Below are 21,079 nucleotides of genomic sequence, written 5' to 3'. Positions count from 1 at the left end.
GAACTCCAAGCGCAAGCATCAGGCTTGTTCAAACTATGGGTTTTTTTTTCGATCTTTTCTAAGGAATTTTAGAGGACAAACACTGCTGCTTCTCCTTTATTCTTACTTCTATCTCCAATTTTTTTTATCCCCTGTCATACCGCGATTTGGCTCACTAGCCTCTAAACGAGGTATGAATACTCACTATCAAACAGTTACAAATAGAACCCAAATATCAACACATTCAAAACACACAACAGAGCTAATCAATCTCGGTTTCAATGGATTACCGCAAGCAAATGCTTAACATCCTCGCTATTGTTTTCACCACTCTTCCAGCGTTGGCTCGAGGCACTGGAAACATAGTAGTTGATCACTATGGTTGGACACTTGGCTTCAGCTACAGCGCTCGGGCTGATGGCAAAGAGTTCAGAGTCGGCAACACTCTTGGTAATTTCATATTACTCTTCAGCTGTAGAACTCTGACTGAATTTTCTTGAACTAACATACGCTTCTCGAAGTTTTCAAGTATATATGCTGTAGGAAAACACAACGTCTTCAAGGTGAATGGCCCTGACTTCATGGCTTGCATTGCGCCCTCCGAGAGTGAGGAAATGGCCACTGGTAATGATGTGATCATACTTTCAAGCTTAGGTAGAAAGTAGTACATTTGTGGCAAGGCTAATGGTGTTCGTTGTCAAAAGGTGATGAAGCTTGTGATTAATATGTTCTCCCCAACTATTGAAAGTACTACTCCATACTATTCATCACCACCGGCATGGATGTTGGGGAATACCCGGGGCTACGCTAAACCCCTAAAACAGCAAAAACACAATATAGAGAAGAGTACACCAAAATTTAACGAGATTCGGCAAACTTGCTTATGTCCTCAAGAGCCACACAATTAATTTCTTATTAATTAACAAGAAATTACAATGCAAGAGCAAATCCCAAACTTGAGATCTCTCAATAAATACAATATTAAACACTGTAGCTACAGTGTTTAATTCCCTCTCTTAAATCAAATCCCCCTCTTCCAAGTTCTCTATCTGAGCGCTGGAAAAAAATCGCAAGAGGGGAGAGAAGGAGCTATGCCGCCGCTAGAGAGGGAGAACGCATGAGGAGAGAGAGAGAAGAAACAACAGAGGGGGGCTCTGGGTTTTCCTTTTATAAGGAAACCCTAGGTGGGCTGTCGACAGCCTGTCCCGCACTCAAACGAGCGCTCGAGCTCGCCTAATTCAACCCCATCTGCGTCGACCCGACTCCGACCTCGCCTGGTGTCCACCGAGCTCGCCTGCATCTCGCCTCAACCCCGAGCTCGCTTGGAATTCCTCGCCTGCGTTGCGCCGTCGAGCTCGCCTGAACTTCGACCACGAGCTCGCCTGAAGGAGCTCCTCGCCCGCTCGAGCTCGCCTGACAGGTTTGGTCTACACGCAAACCAACAATCTCCCACTTGGAGACCAAACCGCCGTCAGCAGGCTATCTCAACAAGCACCTCCTCCTGTGTGGTTCCGCCTTCATCACTTATGCATGAAGACCAACTGAAGTTGGCACAACTCCAGTTTTTGAAAAGTCACTGCCTTTGTCAACATATCCGCTGGATTCTTACTTTCTTAGATCTTCTGTTAAAATCCTTTGACAATTTGTCGGGCTCTGTATCTTTTGGAACCATCATGTTCTTTTTTCACTCGGTACACTCACTTGTTGTGATGCGTCTTCTTCCCCATATGCAACTCAGCTAGTTCCCATTTCTGATTGGAGATCAGAGATTTCAACTCTTCTTTCATGACAAGCTCCCACTTGCTCGCATCTCCACTCTGACAAGCTTCATCATAGCTTTCAGGCTCCCTTCTATCTGTCAGCAACATATAATTCATGTATCTGCTGTTAGGTACAGGAGGACGAGAAGATCTTCTCAATATCGAAGCTGGTGTGTCGGGCTCCTGCACACCATTCTGTCCAACAGGCTCTTTCGGCTGAGGACCTTCTGTATTAGGTTCTTCCGAGAGGTTACTCGGAACATCATCAGCATCTACAAATGTTGACTCGCTCTCTGAATCATCTATCTTGTGCATTTCCTTGTACATCACCTTCTCGTTGAATATCACATCTTTGCTCCTGATCACCTTCTTGTTTTCGTTGTCCCAAATACGGTAGCCGAACTCATCTTCACCATAGCCGATGAAAGTGCATTTCTTAGACTTGGGATCAAGCTTATTCCTGCCTTGATCACTAATATGCACCATAGCCGATGAAAGTGCATTTCTTAGACTTGGGATCAAGCTTATTCCTGCCTTGATCACTAATATGTACATAAGCTACACAACTGAAAACTTTGAGATGTGAGAGTTTTACCTCCTTTCCGCACCATACCTCATATGGTATTGTGTTCCAATGGAACCAATGGACCTTGGTTGATCAAGTAAGCTGTTGTGTTGACTGCTTCTGCCCAGAACTGTTTCAATAGACCTAACTATATCTGAATGCTTCTAGCTCTCTCTGTCAACGTTCTATTCATATGCTCAGTCACACCATTGTGCTGAGGCGTGTCGGGCATGGTTCTCTCCATTCTGATCCTGTACTCATAGCAGAACTTCTTGAATCCGATGTCTTTCTACTTATGGTCATTGTCGGTCCTGAGCTTCTTTATTTTTAGACCGGTCTCATTCTCGACCATGACTTTTCATCTCCTGAATGCTTCAAACACTTCTGACTTGTACTTCAGAAAGTAAACCCACACTTTCCGAGAGTGATCATCAATAAAAGTCATGTAGTGTTTTCCACCAATGGACGTGGTGGTGTTTGGTCCTCAAATATTTGAGTGAACGAGCTCTAGCTTCTCTTTCCTAGGGGTTCTGTCACTTGTCTGAAAATTGACTCTCTCCTGCTTTCCAAGTATGCATTCTTCACACATATCAATCTCTACTGATTGTAAACCTGTGAGTTTTACCTTTGTGTGCATAACCTTCATCCCATTTTCACTCATATGACCGAGTCTCCGGTGTCACAGCTTTGAAGTCTCATTACCTGCTGCAACTGAGATCAAACAACGTGCACCTCTTGTCATATACAGGATATCAGTCTTCTTACATTCGGCAATCGTCATTGTGTCCTTTGAGATCTTCCAATCATCTCCATAAAAGGTCATAGTGTATCCTTCGCCAGCCAACTGACCTACGGATATTAAGTTCTTTCTCAGATCAGGAATATGTCTGACATCCTTCAGCTCTCATACTGACACGTTCAACTTAATTTTACTATGTTTTTGCCCATAATAGCACACGGTTAATCGTCGCCAAGGTATACATATCCAAGATTTCCGAGAACATACTTTTCGAAGAATTCTTTCTGAGAAGTATCATGGAACGACGCTCCTGAATCTAACACTCAAGTTTCCTCCTTGCTCTTCAAAGAGCATATCAATACATCGTCTCCTCCTGAGGTGGAATTGACATTCACCTCTGCCTTCACCTCCTTCTCATTCTGTGCACTTTTGCACGGATTCTTGTAGTGTCCGGTCTTTCCATAATTCCAACACTCGATAGCCTTCGAGCTGTTGCTTGGATTCCTTGACTTGGACCTCCTGTCCTTTGATCTACCTCTGTAGTTTGATTTGTCTCGTCTGTTTCCTTTGATTAAATTTCTACCTCTTGACTATGTATGTAATACTGAAGAGGTTGTAGCTTCACCCGACTCTCTCCGTCGGATCTCCTCATAACCAGATCACGAACGTCATCGAACTTTAACTTGTTGCTTCCCGATGAGCTACTCACAGCCGTGACTGTAGCGTTCCAGCTTTCTATAGGGAAGAGAGAAGTATCAATGTCCGAACTTCCTCATCAAACTTAATTTCAACTGAACTAAATTGGGTTGTGACCATGTTGAGTTCATTGAGGTGTTGTGCTACTAACGCGCCTTCTATCATTCTCAGATTGAATAACTGTCTCATCAAATAAACTTTGTTCGTGACTGATGGCTTCTCATACATATTTGAGAGTGTTACCATAAGACCCGTCGTGGTCTTCTCCTTCGCAATATTGAACGCAACATAACGAATTAACGTCAATCTGATAACTTCGAGGGCTTGTCTGTCTAGAAGGTTCCATTCATCTTCCTCATAGAATCCGGCCTCTTCCCCGAGAGGGGTTGATACAGATTTTTCTGATACAGATAATCCTCTATCTGTATTTTTCAGAATCTGAAATTTGATCCATCAAATTTATCTAATCTCACATTTCTTTCATCTGCAGCCATTGTTCCCACTTGAATTCTACTTCCTCTAAATCGTTTTAAGCTCTGATACCAATTGTTGGGGAATACCCGGGGTTACGCTAAACCCCTAAAACAACAAAAACACAATATAGAAAAAAGTACACTAAGATTTAACGAGGTTCGGCAAACTTATCTACGTCCTTTGGAGCCACAATTAATTTCTTATTAATTAACAAGAAATTATAATGTAAGAGCAGATCTCAAACTTGAGATCTCTCAATAAATGTAATACTAACATTATAGCTACAGTGTTTAATTCCCTCTTAAATTAAATCCCCCTCTTCCAAGTTCTCTCTTTTATTTTTCCCCTCAAATCTGAGCGCTGGAAAAAAAATAGCGAGAGGGGAGAGAAGGAGCTTCGCCGCCGCTAGAGAGGGAGAACGTGTGAGGAGAGAGAGAGAGAGAGAGAGAGAGAGAGAGAGAGAGAGAGAGAGAGAGAGAGAAAAAAAGCAACAGAGGGGGGGCTCTGGGTTTCAAAACCCTAGGTGGGCTGTCGACAACCTGTCCCGCACTGAAACGAGTGCTCGAACTCGCCTGATTCAACCCTGTTTGCGTCGACCCAACTCCGAGCTTGCTTGATGTCGACCGAGCTCGTCTGCATCTTGCCTCAACCCCGAGCTCGCTTGGAGTTCCTCGCCTGCGCTGCGTCGTCGAGCTCGCCTGAACTTCGACCACGAGCTCGCCTGCAGATCTCGCCGAGCTCGCCTGAAGGAGCTCTTCGCCCGCTCGAGCTCGCCTGACAGGTTTGGTCTACACCCAAACCAACAATGGAAAGCTCCGCCTCCATCAGATTTACCACGTATTGGAGCAACAGAACACAATGTAGGAGATAAGTAAGGGCTGAACCCTCAATTTCAACTTCACTGCTTGGACTGAGTGTAGACAGTTCAGAGTCGGAGATATACGTGGTACATTATCTATTGCCTTGTAGTCCGTATCAGATGTTTCAGTAATCTTGATGTTGAATGCAATATTCGTTCTTGTAGTATTTAAGTATGCTTCTGACAAAGTTGGTGGTCCAGAATGTGAGCACTGCAGTGTGCAGCAAGAGAATGAAGCTATGGCTACCAGAAATGATGTTGTTAGACTTGCAACTCCTGGAAAGAGATGGTACATTTGTGGAAAAGCTGAGGCAAGCATTGTTGGTCAGGGATGAAGCTGGTTATTGATGTCCTCCCTTCTTCAATGAAGCATGCTCCTTTTGCAGCTCCTTCAAATTCTCTGACATGGGAGGCTCCAGCTGCAGCCCCTTTGACTGGTTCAAGAAAATCCTTTGTCGGAGATGATAAGGGCTGGACCCTCAACTTCAATTACACTGCGTGGGCTGAAGGCAAAGAATTTCGACTTGGAGACATCCTAGGAATCAAGCTGCTTACTATTATCTTCAAAGACTTGATCTAAAGGTTTTTTTTTATATATACCCTTAAATTATGCACATTTGCAACTACCCTGGAACCAACAACTTTTTTTTTAGTGGGGTGGGGTGGGGTGGGGTGGGGGGGGGCGTGATCCGCCAAAAGTAAAACTACTCACATTAACTTGATGCGGGCCTAATTTGTACCATTCCGTTAATAAAAAAAAATTAAGCAAAATAAGTGCAAGTACTACTTACTCACAATATCCAACAGAGTTGATTGATTGGCTTGATTTATTGGGAATATTTTCTTGCCAAGCTGGTGATCTGTGTGTGCATGTGTGCCGCCTTTTCCTTCGGTGGGGGTTGTTGGGGGGGTTTTTTGTTTGTTTTTTTCCCTTGGGGTGGGGTGCGGGGTGGAGGTGGGGGGGGGCGGGGGGGTGTTGTGTTTGTCGGTAGATATGCATGGTTAACAGGTATATATACAGAAACCCTATCTAACATTGAGATAGTTGCAAATATTGAGATAAGGGGTACCTTTGCAAATATTGAGATATGGACTAGTTTTGCTACACCAAGCTAACCTTTGCTTTCTTTGGCGATTGATTGTTGCAGTTTTCAAGTATCCTGTTGGGATTCGCAACATTTACAAAGTTGATGGCCCTGGCTTCCAATTATGCAATGTACCCTCTGGTACTGAGGCCCTAACTGCTGGATACGACATGATCACCCTTGCAACTCCAGGAAGGAAATGGTACATGTGTGGAAAAGCAAACGGCAAGCGTTGCCAGATGGGGTAAAAACTGGTCATTAATGTCCTCCCTTCAGGGTTGCCTGTCTCCTCTGATGCCCCCTCCAGTTCACCAACATGGAAAATTCCAACTCTACCACCTTCAATATTGCCAGAACCAAAGCAATTCATAGTTGGAGACAATTGTGGCTGGACCCTCGGCTTCAACTACACTGCTTGAGCTGAAGGCAAAGAATTCAGAGTTGGAGACAGACTAGGGATATCCATAGGCTTCAACTACACTGCTTGAGCTGAAGGCAAAGAATTCAGAGTTGGAGACAGACTAGGGATATCCATAGCTGTGCAGATAGTATTTTTCTTCCAAAACTTAATAACTCTATGTTGCAGTTTTCAAGTACGCTGTGGGCAAACATAACTTCTTTAAAGTAGATAGGCAAGCGTGCCCTGTGCGCTGGCCAGTGAGGCTCTGAGCAGAGGGTATGATGTGATAACCCTTAGGAGTCCTGATAGAAAATGGTATATCTGTGGAAAAGCAAATGTAGCACATTGCCAAAAGGGCCAGAAGCTGGTCATTAATGTCCTACCAGCTGTAGAGCAGCACAACCTTCTCCATCGGAATATGCACCTAGTCCCCATCATAAGTATGGGAATAAACTCTTCAAGTGAGCAAAGGAATGATGGAGTTCATAATCGAAGATTCCGTACGCATTTAATACAGAGTGATTTACATTAATCATTTTACATATTGATTCTTTTGTCAAGTCAGTGTCCTGTTATTTGTTTTATGATGAAATGACTAAGCTGTGTTTGTATGTTGTTGAGCAATCAAACAGGTCAGTCTGGTACTATATGAATAAAGAGCACTTCTATCTATAAAAGCCGGTTCACCCTACTGTGAAAATTGCAGCAATCAAATAGTCAGATCAAAACACCCTTTTTGAAGAATTTTTTTTTAAAAGTATTCATGTTTATTTCTTAACAAAGGAGATATAGGTCTCCACGCATGCTTTCCAACATGATTGTTGACCCCTTATCACCCTATCTCTTCATTCTAGGGATGGAATATTTATCTAGGAGATTGGATAAATTGAAGAATGAGAATAATTTCAAATACCATCCTAGATGTGGGAGACTAAAAATCACTCATCTTGTATTTGCGGATGATCTTCTTCTTTTTGCAAAAGGGGATTTACTCTCAGTCCAAAGTCTGTATTGTTGAAAGATCAAAAACCCTAATCAATTGAGTCATTAAGATAGTTAAGAATACATATATATATATGCATACAAAGAGGAGTATGGTTAACGGGTCACAGCCCATTAACCCAATACCCAATAAACTTATTCTAACACTCCCCCTCAAGCTGGAGCATAGATATCCATCATGCCCAGCTTGTCACATATAGTAGAAAACACCTTTGAAGAAGTAGCCTTGGTAAGAATATCAGCAAGTTGTTGTGAGGATGGAGTGAATATGAGAGACACTATCTTCTTCTCCCAAGCATCTCTGACAAAATTGCAGTCAACTTCAATATGTTTTGTCCTTTCATGAAACACAGGATTCTGTGCAATATAAATGGCAGACTGGTTGTCACAATGCATTGGCATGGGTCCAGGCTGATCAAAACCAAGTTCTGTCATAAACTTTCGTAGCCAAACCATCTCACAAGCAGTGTGAGCCATTGCTCTATATTCGGCTTCTGCACTAGACCGTGATACTACATCTTGTTTTTTACTTCTCCAAGTCACAAGATTACCTCCAACAAAAGTACAGAATCCTGAGGTAGAGTTTCGGTCTCCCATGTCTCGTGCGTAGCCAGCATCAGAGAAAGCCGAAATGTGAGTATGCCCATGCTTCTTATATAGCAATCCCTTACCAGGACAACTCTTGACATATGCCAAAATCTTTAGAGCAGCTGTCCAATGAACCTCTCTAGGTTTGTGCATAAATCTGCTCAGTACACCTACTGCAAATGTAATATCAGGTCTGGTAACTGTTAAATAGATTAGCTTCCCAATCAGTCTCCTATATCGTCCAGCATCATCCAGTAAAGAAGTATCATCACGCCACAAATCAACATTTGCCTCCATTGGAGTGCTTGCAGGTTTGCATCCCAAGAGATCTGTTTCTTCTAATAAATCTAGCACATACTTCCTTTGGGATAACAACAGGCCATGCTTTTGATATGCAACTTCAATCCCAAGAAAATACTTGGGCTTTCCCATGTCCTTGGTGATAAAATAACGGTTTAGATACTCCTTAGTTTCTATTAAGGCAACAGAATCACTCCCAGTCAGTAGAATATCATCAACATATACTGCTAAAATAACCAAGCCAGTTGTTGTGCGTCGAAGAAAGACAGAGTGATCAGACTGGCAACGTTGGAAACCAACACTAGAAATAACATTGCTGAATTTATCAAACCAAGCTCGTGGACTTTGTTTTAACCCATAAATGGCCTTCCTCAGCCTGCAGATAATATTCTCCCCCTGAGCAACATACCCAGGAGGTTGCTCCATATAAACCTCCTCGTCCAAATCACCATAAAGGAAAGCATTCTTCACATCTAGTTGGTGCATCGCCCAATCCATATTAACAGCTAAAGAGAAAAAAATTCTGATGGAGTTGAGACGCGCAACAGGAGAAAAAGTCTCAAAATAGTCGATGCCATATGTCTGAGTATAACCTTTAGCAACCAGGCGAGCTTTATATCGGTCAACAGACCCATCAGGACGATATTTCAAGGTGTACACCCATCTGCAACCAACCACAGTCGCTCCAGTAGGAAGAGAGACCAAATCCCAAGTCCTTCTAGAAAGCAGTGCATTCATCTCCTCATCCATAGCCTGCTTCCAGGCTGGTACTAACATAGCTTCCTCATGTGACCTGGGTATAGATACAGTGGACAAGGACAATGCAAACTGACGAAAGGATGGGGTGAGACGGTCATAAGAGACAAAAAGAGAGATAGGATATTTCGGGCAAGACCGTTTACCTTTTCGAAGAGCAATAGAAATATCCAAGTCATAAGAGATAGAAGTCTCAACATGAGATGGACCTGCAGCTGGCAGGTGAAAGAGTCAGCAGGACAGAGGACAGAGTGCATGTACTTTAGGACGACAAGAGTATGTACGTAGAGCCTTCGCGTCGAGCCTCAGCTAGCAGATAACGTATATGGTAGATTCATAATAAGTACGTGTACTGTGGAACAACCAGCAGTAGTGGAAACTGAGAGAAAAATATGGGGCAGACTTGCCCCCCCAAAAAGGTAACATCAAAGGCAGACACAAAATATTTTTCTGGTGAGGATGATAGCACCTATACCTTTTTGAGTACGTGAGTATCCAACAAAAGCCCACACTTAATGGATCTAGAAGACAATTTTCACAACCAGTGTCAAATCCTGAACAAAACCGTACAACCAAAACGCGAGGAACACAACAAATTGTTTTTATATAGTATAAAGACATGAATGTATAAACATCAAGAACAGAGGAAGGAATGCGATTTAATCAAATACAGGCATTTATTACAGCATCAGACGCACAAATACTTGAATATTCAATGCTATCATATTGTCTACGCAACATCTAGAATATGCTATCTTCTCTGCAGCAACTCCATTTTGTTGTGAATGGAGAACATGAAGTCCTGATGAATAATACCATTAAGTGCCACAAATTTTGTAACATCATTTTTCATATATTCCAAAGCGTTTATCTGCTACGAAGAATACGATACAGAAGTAGAGAACTGGCGTTTTTATTTCATTATAAAAAAGTTCAATAACATTCGGAGACCTTCGGACCTCTCTTTTAACAAATACAACCAAGTCATGCGAGAGAAATCATCAACAAAGACAATAATATCGAAAACCTTTCACAGATGAAACACGGTAAGGACCCCAAACATCGATGAACCAACTCAAATCGCAACACTACTGCGTTTATTGACACGACTCTGAAAAGTAGCACGATGTGACTTACCAGTTCACACGACTCACAACCTAATGATAAGAAACAGAAGCTGAATAGAAACTACCGATCTAAGCTTTTGCAGTGAAGGATGACCTAGACGCCAGTGGCCACAGTAGGTAGAGTCAGGCTGTGATGCAACAAGACCAGTATCTGACACACTATGGTCCAAATAGTACATACCTCCTCTCTCATGCCCCGAACCAATCGTCATCCAGTTGCTAGGTCCTGAAAAACACAATAGAGGAAAAGAAAGTGACTTTACAGTTATGTGCTTTTGTAAACTTGCTAATGGATAATAAGCTAACAGGAAATTTAGGAACATATAACACATCAGATAGTTTCAAAGATGAAGTAGCATGAACTACTCCATCACCATGAACTGGAGAAAGAGTTACCATCAGCAATGCGGATAGAGGGAAACTTATTACAAAGATGTTAAAGATACAATGCCTTTATACCTGTCATATTGGGATGAGGCTCTAGAATCTAGTACCCAGGGTTTGTGAGAAGAAGCTATGTAAGCATCCATACCTGAAGAGGATGCATGAGTAGCAGAATGACTGTTCTGAGAGAGCTCTAGCTGGCGTAATCGCTCATAATCTGCCTGAGAAATCTGAACAGTGGTAGCAGTAGCAGCTGGACCACCAGAAGTAGTAGCAGAAATAGACGTGCGAGTCGACTCGGCGTCAGCGACCTGAGCCCACTGAGGACGACCAAACTTTTCCCAGCACTTCTCAGAAACATGATTGGTCCTCCCACAGTGACTACACTGACGTGAACCCCTATCAGAATCACCATGTCGCCCACTAAAGGAGCCACGTCCTCCCACAGACTCACGACCACGACCACGACCACGACCGCGGCCTCTGCCTCGACTAGAGAACATGGCAGACTGATGAACTGAAGGTGGAGACGGTGCAGTGGTAGAAGTAACACCAGTAGAGACCTGCATAACTCTGGAGAATGTAGCAGTTAGTGAAGGAACGGTATCTCCACCCAATATCTGTCCCCTCACCTGGGACTGTAAGGTAGGGTGCAATCCAGAAAGAAACTTGGACACCGCCAGGTCACGGCGATATCCCAACAGCGTCGCTGCATCAGCTACTGCAGGCTGATGCATCTCCAGTTCGTCTATCAGTCCCTTCAACTCACCAAAGAACTCAGGAACTGATCTATCTCCCTGTTTCAGTGCAAACAGTCGCTCATAGATCTCAAATACACGGGAAACATTCTTCTCATTCCCGTACATAATCTTCAGGCTGTCCCACATCTCCTTCGCAGTGGTTAAGAACATAACACTGCTACTGATCTGTGCTTCCATACTGTTTAGAAGCCAAGTCATAACACAATAATCAGACGATAGCCATGAACTGTAGGTAGGATCTGTAGTGAGGGGCGGAGATGCCAGAAGATGATTTAATTTGTTCTGAGCACCAATGAAAATACGAAAGGCATGTGCCCAAAGAAGATAGTTTGTGCCATTTAACTTTACCGTGGTTCCCAAAACCACCTTTGGTGCAGAAATCTCAGTAGTAGGAGTAGTGACAGTAGTAACATCAGAGGAGATATCAAAAGACATTGTTATAGGATAGTCAGTAGTAGCAAAAAGGAGTTTTAATCAAAGAATCCTTTGATTTGAGATTAACACATAAGCGGACAGAGTTTCAAGATTCCTTCGTCAGTCCTTCTCGACATTCCCCCACTTTTTTTTAATGAAACAAAAGGCAGTTAGCCTTTAAAAGATAAAAAAGGGCAGTTGACCTTCTTTATCTTATTACCGACAAGGCTCTCCTCTCTGATCGTGTCTTCCGCCCACTTGTTGAGAAATATGCTGCAGACGAGGATGCTTTCTTTGCTGACTATGCCGAGGCTGGAGGAAAGAGGATCGTCGGAGGTCTGCGGCTAGAGGAGGTTGGAGCTCAGCGGATCTAGCAAAGGAGAGGACGATGAGAACAAAGGGCAGGGCGGTGGTGAGCGATCCGCTTGTCCTTTAGGGTTCCGATCAGTTTCTTCCCCCCTTTTTTTTGTTTTTTTTTTTTTTTTTGATGGCGGCGATGAGAACTAAACGCAGGGCGGTGGTGAGCAGCTCGAAGAGACTCCGGCACCGTCGTCGAGGGTTAGGGTTTGGAGGGTGGTGAAGTCCGGTTGCGGAGCGGAGGAGAGCAGAGAAGGTTAGTACTTTTTTTTTTTTTAAGAACAAGGGTTAGGGTTTGGAGGGTATCGCTCTGATACCATGTTGAAGGATCAAAAACCCTAATCAATTGAGTCATTAAGATAGTTAAGAATACATATATATATGCATACAAAGAGGAGTATGGTTAACGGGTCACAGCCCATTAACCCAATACCCAATAAACTTATTCTAACATGTATCAATGCTTGAAAGAATTCAGTGCTGTCACTGGCCTTGAAGCTAATCCTGATAAGTGTTCAGTTTACTATGGTGGAGTCACTGACACTGTCAAAAAACAAATTGAAGAATGTCTGGGATTCAAAGAAGGATTATGGCCAATTAAGTATCTTGGAGTTCCTCTCCTGCATAAGAGACTGTCCTATGTTGATTGCCTCCCTCTTATTAACAAGATTAATGGTCAACTGCAGAGCTGGATGAAATGTAAAAATTTATCATATGCAGGCAGAATTCAGGTGATAAAAAGTGTTATCCTTGGAGTTCAAATCTATTGGACTTCAAGTTATTATCTACCTATGAAAGTTCTTCAAAAAGTGGATGAATTATGTAGGGGTTTTTTGTGGGGGGAAAATGAACAGTCACTCAAAGTTGCTCTTGTTTCATGGGAGAAAATTTGCTTGTCTAAGGATCAGGGAGGCTTGGGTATCTATTCTGCTGCAAACTGGAACAGAGCTTCTGTCTTGAGGAATCTGTGGTATGTACATATCAACAAAGACTTGCTGTGGATTAGATGGATACATGGTATTTACTTAAAAAGAGACAGCATCTGGCAAGTAAAAGCAAAAAATGGGGATTCTTAGACTTGGAAGCAGATGTTGAAAATTAGAGACTATGCTCTGATTCAATGTGGAGGGGAGGAAAATCCGAAACATCTCTTAGCTTCTTGCTGCAAAAATAACAAAATTCAGCTCTCTTCTCTTTACAAGCTTTTCTCCCATAATGCTAGCAAAGTGCGATGGAGCAACACTGTTTGGGGAGGTTTGAACTATCCTAAACATTCTTTTATATGTTGGCTTGTTGTCCAAAACAGGTTACAGACAAAGGATAGATTGATGATGAGAGGGATCGTAAATGTAAATAATTGCACTTTGTGTTCGGGTCAGGAGAACAGAGACCATTTGTTCTTTTGTTGTCCTTTCTCAAGTGAGATTTGGAACCAGGTGATGTTATGGCTCCAATTCAAATGGAGAGCATGCAATTGGGATAACCTTCTTGATTGGTACTGTAACAAGCTTAGAGGTAGAGGAGACAAAGTGAAAATTAAAAGACTGGCGTTTACTACCACCTTGTACAAAATTTGGTGTGAACGCAACTGCAGAATTTTCAAGCAACAGTGCAAAAGCAAAGACCAATTGGTAAAGGAAATCAAGATGGATATATTGATCATTGTCCTCAATAGCTCCTTGCCGGATATATTCAAAGAATGGATTAGTCTCTGTAAATAGCTTAGAAAAAAATGATCCTTTTTTGTTTTGTTTTTTTTTTTTTGAATTTTTGAAACCTCACATAGGAGGTTCTTGATGTTCTTAAAAGCTTACATTTGGTGAATGAATAAAATTTTTTCATTGACCAAAAAAAAACATGATTGTTGACTGCTATGGCAGCTCAAATGGAAGGTAAGAAGCATCAATGTCAACAACACACGGATAGGGTGTTGTGTCCCCTAAAAATCCATAGTTAAGAATCCATGGGAACACACATGCTGGGATTAGATATTTTAGAGTGAGCAAGTTCACCCTATTAAGAAGTTTCTTTTGTATGGGAGCTCTTACCCAAGAGTCTATTATTAATTACAATAATTATCTTTTTTCAAGAGGAACATCCAACCAAGAAACTAAGTCATATTTATAGAAATTGGAGAGTTAAACAAGTATTTCATGATTAGTTTTTCTTTCTTGCACAACAGTCATAATGCAGTCTTGACCCCTACGCAAGAAAATTTTGCTGGTGCACCAAGCCTCGCACATTTAAAGTAACAACCAAGGGGGAAAATAGCTCAGTATTTGTTCTGATAATTTTAGCAAATTTAACCACTTTGAGATTGTTATATTAATTATGCCCCCTTTGGAGCTACTTTTGTAAGTTCTACATGTTTCGAGATATTATTTTGATAACTGTGAGCTCTACAGGTTTTCATGTTATGATAATTGATCCTTTGGCAATTTTTACCACTTTATAGGTTTTTTTTTTTTTTGTATATAAAGCCAAAGTTTTTGTATATAAACCCAAAGTTTTAGCCTATTAATTTTTAAACCCGACCACTTCCCAAATCACTCTTCTCCCCAGTGTACTCAACTGATTATATTTTAACTCACTTTGTACTTCGATAGTTTGGTAATATGGTTTAGTTTAACGAACCTTTTAAACATACCTTGTGAATTGGTTTGAAATGTGTATCAAGCAGAAGATTGTTTACTTTGCCTAATTGGTGACAAAATGAGTTGACACAAAAACTAAATGGTCAAATTATGCATTTTCTTTTTTGTTTCATTCTAAAATGAAATGGTTAAACAAATATTTTTGGCTTTTTCCACACTAATACCATTGCAATGTGCATGATAATTTTGCTCGTTAGCAACTAATTAATAGTGTGGAGTGAGTTTAGGCCCCACCTGAGCCTAGTTTCATCTCACAGTAAACCAGAATTAGGAGCTGTTGTTTTTGTTGATGATGATGAGGTAAAGAAATATATTATAGCGTAAGCATTTTGTGTAACTGATGTATAGATAAGAAGAGGGAAACTAACTTTCTCATCTACTTCTCCTCAAATATTCTCAATATATTAATAACAATATCAGTAACTACACTGTAAAAAGATAAGTGCACAGGGAAGTAATGAATCTAAACAAGGAAGCATTTGTGTTCTATTATTTATGTCCTGGGTAGCCAGCAATAAGATTTAAGGAGAAAAGGTCTGCCTCAATTTTGACTCAATACTGTAACTACTACGAATTTGAACATATTACCAAATGAATGACCGAATACATTAAACAGTATACAAGGACATTGAAATCATGAGATGAAAAATATATTAGTAACATAGTGAGACAAGGGCTAATAGCTCATATAACTTTCTTGTAAATCTAAAGTAATAAGATTTTTTTTCAGCGGGGAAAAATAAAAACAAAAACTTTAAATTTTAAGGTTAGCCTCATTTTTTTAACTTTTTGATAACCAGGCGTTATTAATCCATAGTATCCACATTAATATCTATATCCAATCAAGATTTTTAATGGTTCTTCATCAGATTGAATGTTGAGCTACTATAAGAAAATACGTATGTATCGAGACCTATGCTCCCCAGTTTGAAATATATAAGTATGTACGTCAAAACATGGGAAGTTTATAATTGAAATTTAATGTGCCCCAAGTCAGTAACTAACCTGAGAGCAACCAGTTGAGACAAGATTCCAACAAGCAATGCTACAGGGATCAGAGCTCCAAAGCTGCAGGCCTGCCGCTTTTGTAATTGGTGAATAAACATATGGCGAATAGACAGAGCTAGTACCATCCTCCCGCAGCCTCCTAAAGATACTACTTTTAGAATTCTTCTTTCAACATTCGTACGCCATATGGATACATCAGACTTTTTCAAACTACACGGTTTCGATTTTGTCTAAGGGATTTTAGGGAATAATCATGTTGCCTCCCTCAAATACATAGTTGCTTCTACAATAATGTATCATCTTGTCATTGATCTGCTTGTCCGGCTAGGCTCTCAACAATGCATTTTCACAATCAAATTGTTATAAATAGACCCCAAACACCATAACATTGCAAACACACAACTGAAAGTGAAGCTAGCCAAGAAAATCTTTAGTTCCAATGGGTTGCAAGAAGCTTGCCATCCTAGCCGTCGTCTTTTTCGCTCTTCTAGCATTTGCTCAAGGAACCGAACACATAGTGGGTGATTACTATGGCTGGACTCTCAACTTCGACTACAATGCCTGGGCCAAAGGCAAAGAATTCAGAGTCGGCGACACTCTTGGTATTTGAAATTACTCTTCAGTTATCGAACAATATGTGAATCTTCTTGAACTAAAATCTACTTCTTGCAGTTTTCATGTATGTTGTGGGAAAACACAATGTCTTCAAAGTGAACGGCCCTGATTTCCAAGCCTGCAATGTACCCCCAAAGAGTGAGGAAATGGCAACCGGAAACGACGTGATAATGCTTACGAGCCCAGGTCAGAAATGGTATATGTGCGGCAAGGCCAATGGTACCCACTGTCAAAAGGGTATGAAACTGGTGATCAATGTGCTTCCGGCTAATGAAAAAGCTCCTGCTCCGTACTATTCATCACCATCGACATGGAAAGCTCCACCTCCATCAGGTTCACCATATACCGGACCGAAGCAACACGTTGTTGGAGATGGGAAGGGTTGGACCCTCAAGTTCAACTACACTGCTTGGGCTGAGGGCAGACAATTCAGAGTTGGAGATACGCTTGGTATGTTATCTATTAACCAATTACCTTGTGGTAAATATTAAATGTTGCAATAATCTGGATGTTGAATGCACATTTGTTCTTGTAGTTTTCAATTATGCCGTTGGAGCTCACAATGTTTTCAAGGTGAGCGGATCAGCCTTCGAGCACTGCAGTGTACCGCCAGAGAATGAAGCTATGGCTACTGGGAATGATGTTATTACCCTTGCAACTCCTGGAAAGAAATGGTACATATGTGGAAAAGCCGAGGGCATGCATTGCTGGTCAGGGATGAAGCTAGTTATTGATGTCCTCCCTTCTCCTTCAATGGAGCATGCTCCTGTAGCAGCTCCTTTGAATTCTCCAGCATTGGAGGCTCCAGCACTAGCTCCAACTTACTCAGAGTGGGAGACTCCACCTGTAGCCCCTCCCACAGGTCCGAGAAAATTCTTTGTTGGAGATGACAAGGGCTGGACTCTCAGTTTCAACTACACTGCTTGGGCTGAAGGCAAAGAATTTCGAGTTGGAGACATCCTAGGTATCGACTTACCCAACTATGTTCGTAAACATAATCTTAAATTTTCATCTTTGGCTTGCATGTATTTACTAATTTCATTGCTCCTACAACGAAACGAAGCCAACACTAGTTTTGACCTCGTGATTGATTGTTGCAGTTTTCAAGTATCCTGTCGGGGTTCACAATGTTCTCAAAGTAGACGGTCCAAGCTTCCAAGCATGCAATGTACCTCCTGAAACTGAGGCTCTATCCACTGGATATGACAAGATCACCCTTGCGTCTCCAGGAAGAAAATGGTATATGTGTGGAAAAGCCAGCGGCAAGCATTGCCAGATGGGGCAAAAACTAGTCATTAATGTCCTCCCCTCCTCTAATGCCCCTTTGAATTCCCCGGCATGGAAGACTCCAGCTCCACCACCCTCTGCATTGCCAGTACGAAAGCAATTCATAGTTGGAGATGATTATGGCTGGACCCTCGACTTCAACTATACTGCTTGGGCTGAAGACAAAGAATTCCACGTTGGTGACAGACTAGGTATATCCATATCTCTGCACGCAGTAATTTTCTTCAAGTAATGTGCACAAAACTTACTAACTCTATGTTGCAGTTTTCAAGTATGTTGTGGGCAAACACAATGTCTTTAAAGTTGATGGCCCTGCATTTCAAGCATGCCATGTGCCACCAGAGAGTGAGGCTCTGACTACAGGGTATGACGTGGTCACCCTTGCAAGTCCTGGAAGAAAATGGTATATCTGTGGTAAAGCATACGGAGAGCATTGCCAAAAGGGCCAGAAGCTGGTCATTAATGTCCTCCCAGCAACATGGCAGAATACTACACAACCTTCTCCACCCAAATATGCACCTAGTCCCCGACATGGGTATGGGAGGAAACTCTTCAAGTGAACAATGGGATAAGGCAGATGATTATTGAAGATTTTATAAGAATTTAATACGGAGTGATTTACTTTGATCAATTTATGATTCTTTTAGTTCACACTGCATCGTAACAGTGAGTTCTTTTGTCAAACCAGTGTCCTATTGTTTAATTTATGATGAGATGACTAAGCTATTTCTGTATATTGTTGAGCAATCAAACAAAGTAGTTCAGTACTATATAAATAAAGAGCACTCCCAATAATGTAAGGTGGTTTTTTTTTATCTTTTTCTTAGATGTAGGGTTGCTATAGATAAATCTAGAAGTCGCGTATATTCTAAAAAGATCATCTTCAACTATCAGCCATAGCATCCCTTGTGAAAATTTTGAGGAACGTCTAACCAAGCTCTTCTCAGGTGACATTAAAAACTAGTTTTAGGTGACATTTTCTGCGACTTGAATCCAATAAAACCTTTCCTCTTACTATTCCTACACCCCCTTAATCAACCGAGCTCTTCTCAGACTTTAGGTCCAGTAGCTCATTCCAAGTTTATTTAGAAGATTTCTAAGATACTGGATAAGTTAAAAGAAATAAGGGGCACATGAAAGAAAGTCAAAATATACATTTCAAAATTCATGCGCAACTTCTACATATTACATTTCTTAGAACTGTAAGACAAGGTAATCTGGTTGGAAATTGAAGTTTATTCTGCAATTTAGGGGCTGGTCAGTTGGCCAAGAAACCAGGAAGCCACGTTATAAGACACCTATTTTCTATAAAGTTTTCTTTTCTTTGGTTTGGTTCACACTTTGAAATCAATAGGGAGGGTGAGGTGGCACACTCGCACTAGTTGATTTTACTCCATTTCTTGGAAACCCATTTCGTTTTTTTTTTTTTTTTTTGGAAGACATCACTCGAAACATATTTAGGTGTTTTCTTTATCAGATTTTCTTTTCTTTTTTTTCTCCACTAAGAAATTAACCATCAACATCTCATATTTAGTGGAAAAATAAACAGCATTTGACGTTTTCTCTTCTTAACAATGTTACAAAACAGATGTTAGTAAAAATTAAACAAAGCATCGATAACATAAAAATATGAGATCTATTAGAAAGAAAAGTATACTACGCCAAAAAAAAAGGAAAATTAATCAATTTTAATCGACGAACAAACATCAGGCTCCTTTGAACATTCGATATGAGGTTACCGAGAACTCCTCTCGAGGACCTGATACGGTAGATTTTGCCGCCCATCGTCCCAATTATTTGCCCTAGTTCCTCCTTGACCGTTGAAATTGGGCCGGATTAGGGTTTTGGAGATTCTAGAGGGAATTAGGGTTTCGAAAATTGGTTCAAGAATTGGGAGTAGATTTGGGAATTTGGCGGGAAATGAGGGCAACAATGCCCCCCGAATCTTTTCTGAGCGGGTTCTGCTGCTAAATTTATCGGAATTTTATTTATGCACGAGGTTCTGACGTACTTTTTCATATAAATCCCTAACTCGTTTCTAATTTATATTAGGTTCTAAAAATTTGAAAATCCCACGCTAGTCACCCAAATTATCTCAGTTACATTCTATATCTACTTCTTTTTATTTTATTTTTTTTCCTGACAGTGATATAGCACATCACTAATATAACACCCATGAAACAATTCCCAAGTTTGTAACAATAAGGTACCTGAAAAGCAATGTTATGTCCTTCCAATTCTTATTTCATGTATATTATTCATTTGTAAGTTATCGCCATTTTACCCCTTTAATTTTATGTACAGAAAGAAATTCATCAAAGTATTCCACCAGCTTCCCAGTACTCTGAGCCTCTGATATATTACTCCACCTGCACTAATCTCTTCAACTTTCCATTTATCTTCCATTTTTTTCACTTACACCCCTCCACTTTTCCTTTTTTTTTACATATTATCACCCTCCGGCTCAGGCTGTTTCATTTTCTTACGCTCTGGAGCTCGCATTATAGGTGCTGCAACTTTAGTAATGTGATGTAGAACACTTAGTAGACACATTTATATCAAAGTGGAACAGTCGCAAACCCAAATGTGGGTCTGGTTGAAGAAAATTATTTGTTTCGAAGAAACGGCCGTAACTTTCAAACCGTACGTCGGAATTGGACGAATTATATATGAAAATCGACTATCTCGACGAGACGGAGCCATCCAAACTGACCCCTTTGGGTTCGGTTTGCGTTCTCAGTTTCGCCAAATTCCTTACGGTTTGAGAGATATTTGTAGTTTTGTTCATTTTTTACGAGTCTGTTTTGTTTAGGAAACAAATCCGATTTGATCTCAGATTTAACCGGAGGACTTTCCTAATCATAAGGAGTCTTTTTAGAAGTTTTAATGTTTTAGGAATTCTTTACCATTTTTGGTAAGTTGAGAGTCCTTGTAGGAATTAGAGTCCTTGTAGGTAGGGGTGAGCATGGTTCGGTCCAAACCGAAAAAACCGGCCGAACCGACCGAAAATCAACGGTTCGGTTCGGTTTTAACTCTTAGTCGGTTCGGGTCGGGTTGAAAAATTTTCAACCCGAACTACCCGAACCGACCGCCATTACCCATGCCCATTTTAACGTAACCCGACCCGTGTTCCCTCAGGATAAAATCCCAAAATCTAACCTAGCTCTCAAAGCCCGTTCTCCAAATCTTCTCCAACCTCAGATCCAGCTGCCACCGCCGCTCCAAAGTCCAGCCCTACCGCCCTCCGTCGACGCGCTCCGTCTCCATCT

General features: G+C 41.2%; 4 protein-coding genes across 4 annotated transcripts; 3 read left to right on the top strand and 1 right to left on the bottom strand.

Annotated features, from left to right (window-relative positions):
* LOC109834605 (uclacyanin 1-like) lies at positions 261 to 5,407 on the top strand. Its single transcript, XM_020402641.1, has 3 exons — positions 261 to 429; positions 523 to 603; positions 5,238 to 5,407. Exons 1-3 carry the CDS (start codon positions 261 to 263, stop codon positions 5,405 to 5,407), a joined length of 420 nt encoding a protein of 139 aa, XP_020258230.1.
* LOC109834604 (uclacyanin 1-like) lies at positions 5,404 to 6,576 on the top strand. The gene is made up of 3 exons (XM_020402640.1): positions 5,404 to 5,581; positions 6,221 to 6,382; positions 6,434 to 6,576. The coding sequence occupies exons 1-3, from the start codon at positions 5,404 to 5,406 to the stop codon at positions 6,574 to 6,576; spliced, it is 483 nt and encodes a 160-aa protein (XP_020258229.1).
* On the bottom strand, positions 10,354 to 11,910 carry LOC109834603. The gene is made up of 2 exons (XM_020402639.1): positions 10,863 to 11,910; positions 10,354 to 10,556 (listed from the first exon to the last, which is right to left on the bottom strand). The coding sequence occupies exons 1-2, from the start codon at positions 11,908 to 11,910 to the stop codon at positions 10,354 to 10,356; spliced, it is 1,251 nt and encodes a 416-aa protein (XP_020258228.1).
* On the top strand, positions 15,913 to 19,221 carry LOC109832926. Its single transcript, XM_020400423.1, has 5 exons — positions 15,913 to 16,510; positions 16,581 to 16,973; positions 17,059 to 17,487; positions 17,624 to 18,001; positions 18,075 to 19,221. Exons 1-5 carry the CDS (start codon positions 16,348 to 16,350, stop codon positions 18,368 to 18,370), a joined length of 1,659 nt encoding a protein of 552 aa, XP_020256012.1. The 5' UTR covers positions 15,913 to 16,347; the 3' UTR covers positions 18,371 to 19,221.

Source organism: Asparagus officinalis, chromosome 3, assembly GCF_001876935.1.
Source record: "Asparagus officinalis chromosome 3, Aspof.V1, whole genome shotgun sequence".
NCBI lineage: Eukaryota > Viridiplantae > Streptophyta > Magnoliopsida > Asparagales > Asparagaceae > Asparagus > Asparagus officinalis.
Note: the sequence above shows the minus strand (reverse complement) of the source record. Positions and strands in the feature narration are given on the sequence as shown.

Bases quoted from the DNA above. Each gene is read 5' to 3' on its own strand.
- LOC109834604 (XM_020402640.1), top strand. From the start codon at position 5,404: ATGAAGCTGGTTATTGATGTCCTCCCTTCTTCAATGAAGCATGCTCCT. The intron at 5,582-6,220 runs GCAAAGAATTTC...TGATTGTTGCAG, and splicing joins TTACACTGCGTGGGCTGAAG to TTTTCAAGTATCCTGTTGGG. The intron at 6,383-6,433 runs GCAAGCGTTGCC...TCCTCCCTTCAG, and splicing joins CATGTGTGGAAAAGCAAACG to GGTTGCCTGTCTCCTCTGAT.
- LOC109832926 (XM_020400423.1), top strand. From the start codon at position 16,348: ATGGGTTGCAAGAAGCTTGCCATCCTAGCCGTCGTCTTTTTCGCTCTT. The intron at 16,511-16,580 runs GTATTTGAAATT...TACTTCTTGCAG, and splicing joins CAGAGTCGGCGACACTCTTG to TTTTCATGTATGTTGTGGGA. The intron at 17,488-17,623 runs GTATCGACTTAC...TGATTGTTGCAG, and splicing joins TCGAGTTGGAGACATCCTAG to TTTTCAAGTATCCTGTCGGG.
- LOC109834603 (XM_020402639.1), bottom strand. From the start codon at position 11,910: ATGTCTTTTGATATCTCCTCTGATGTTACTACTGTCACTACTCCTACT. The intron at 10,557-10,862 runs GTATGGATGCTT...TGTGTTTTTCAG, and splicing joins TACTCATGCATCCTCTTCAG to GACCTAGCAACTGGATGACG.
- LOC109834605 (XM_020402641.1), top strand. From the start codon at position 261: ATGGATTACCGCAAGCAAATGCTTAACATCCTCGCTATTGTTTTCACC. The intron at 430-522 runs GTAATTTCATAT...TATATGCTGTAG, and splicing joins CAGAGTCGGCAACACTCTTG to GAAAACACAACGTCTTCAAG. The intron at 604-5,237 runs GTAATGATGTGA...TCGTTCTTGTAG, and splicing joins GAGTGAGGAAATGGCCACTG to TATTTAAGTATGCTTCTGAC.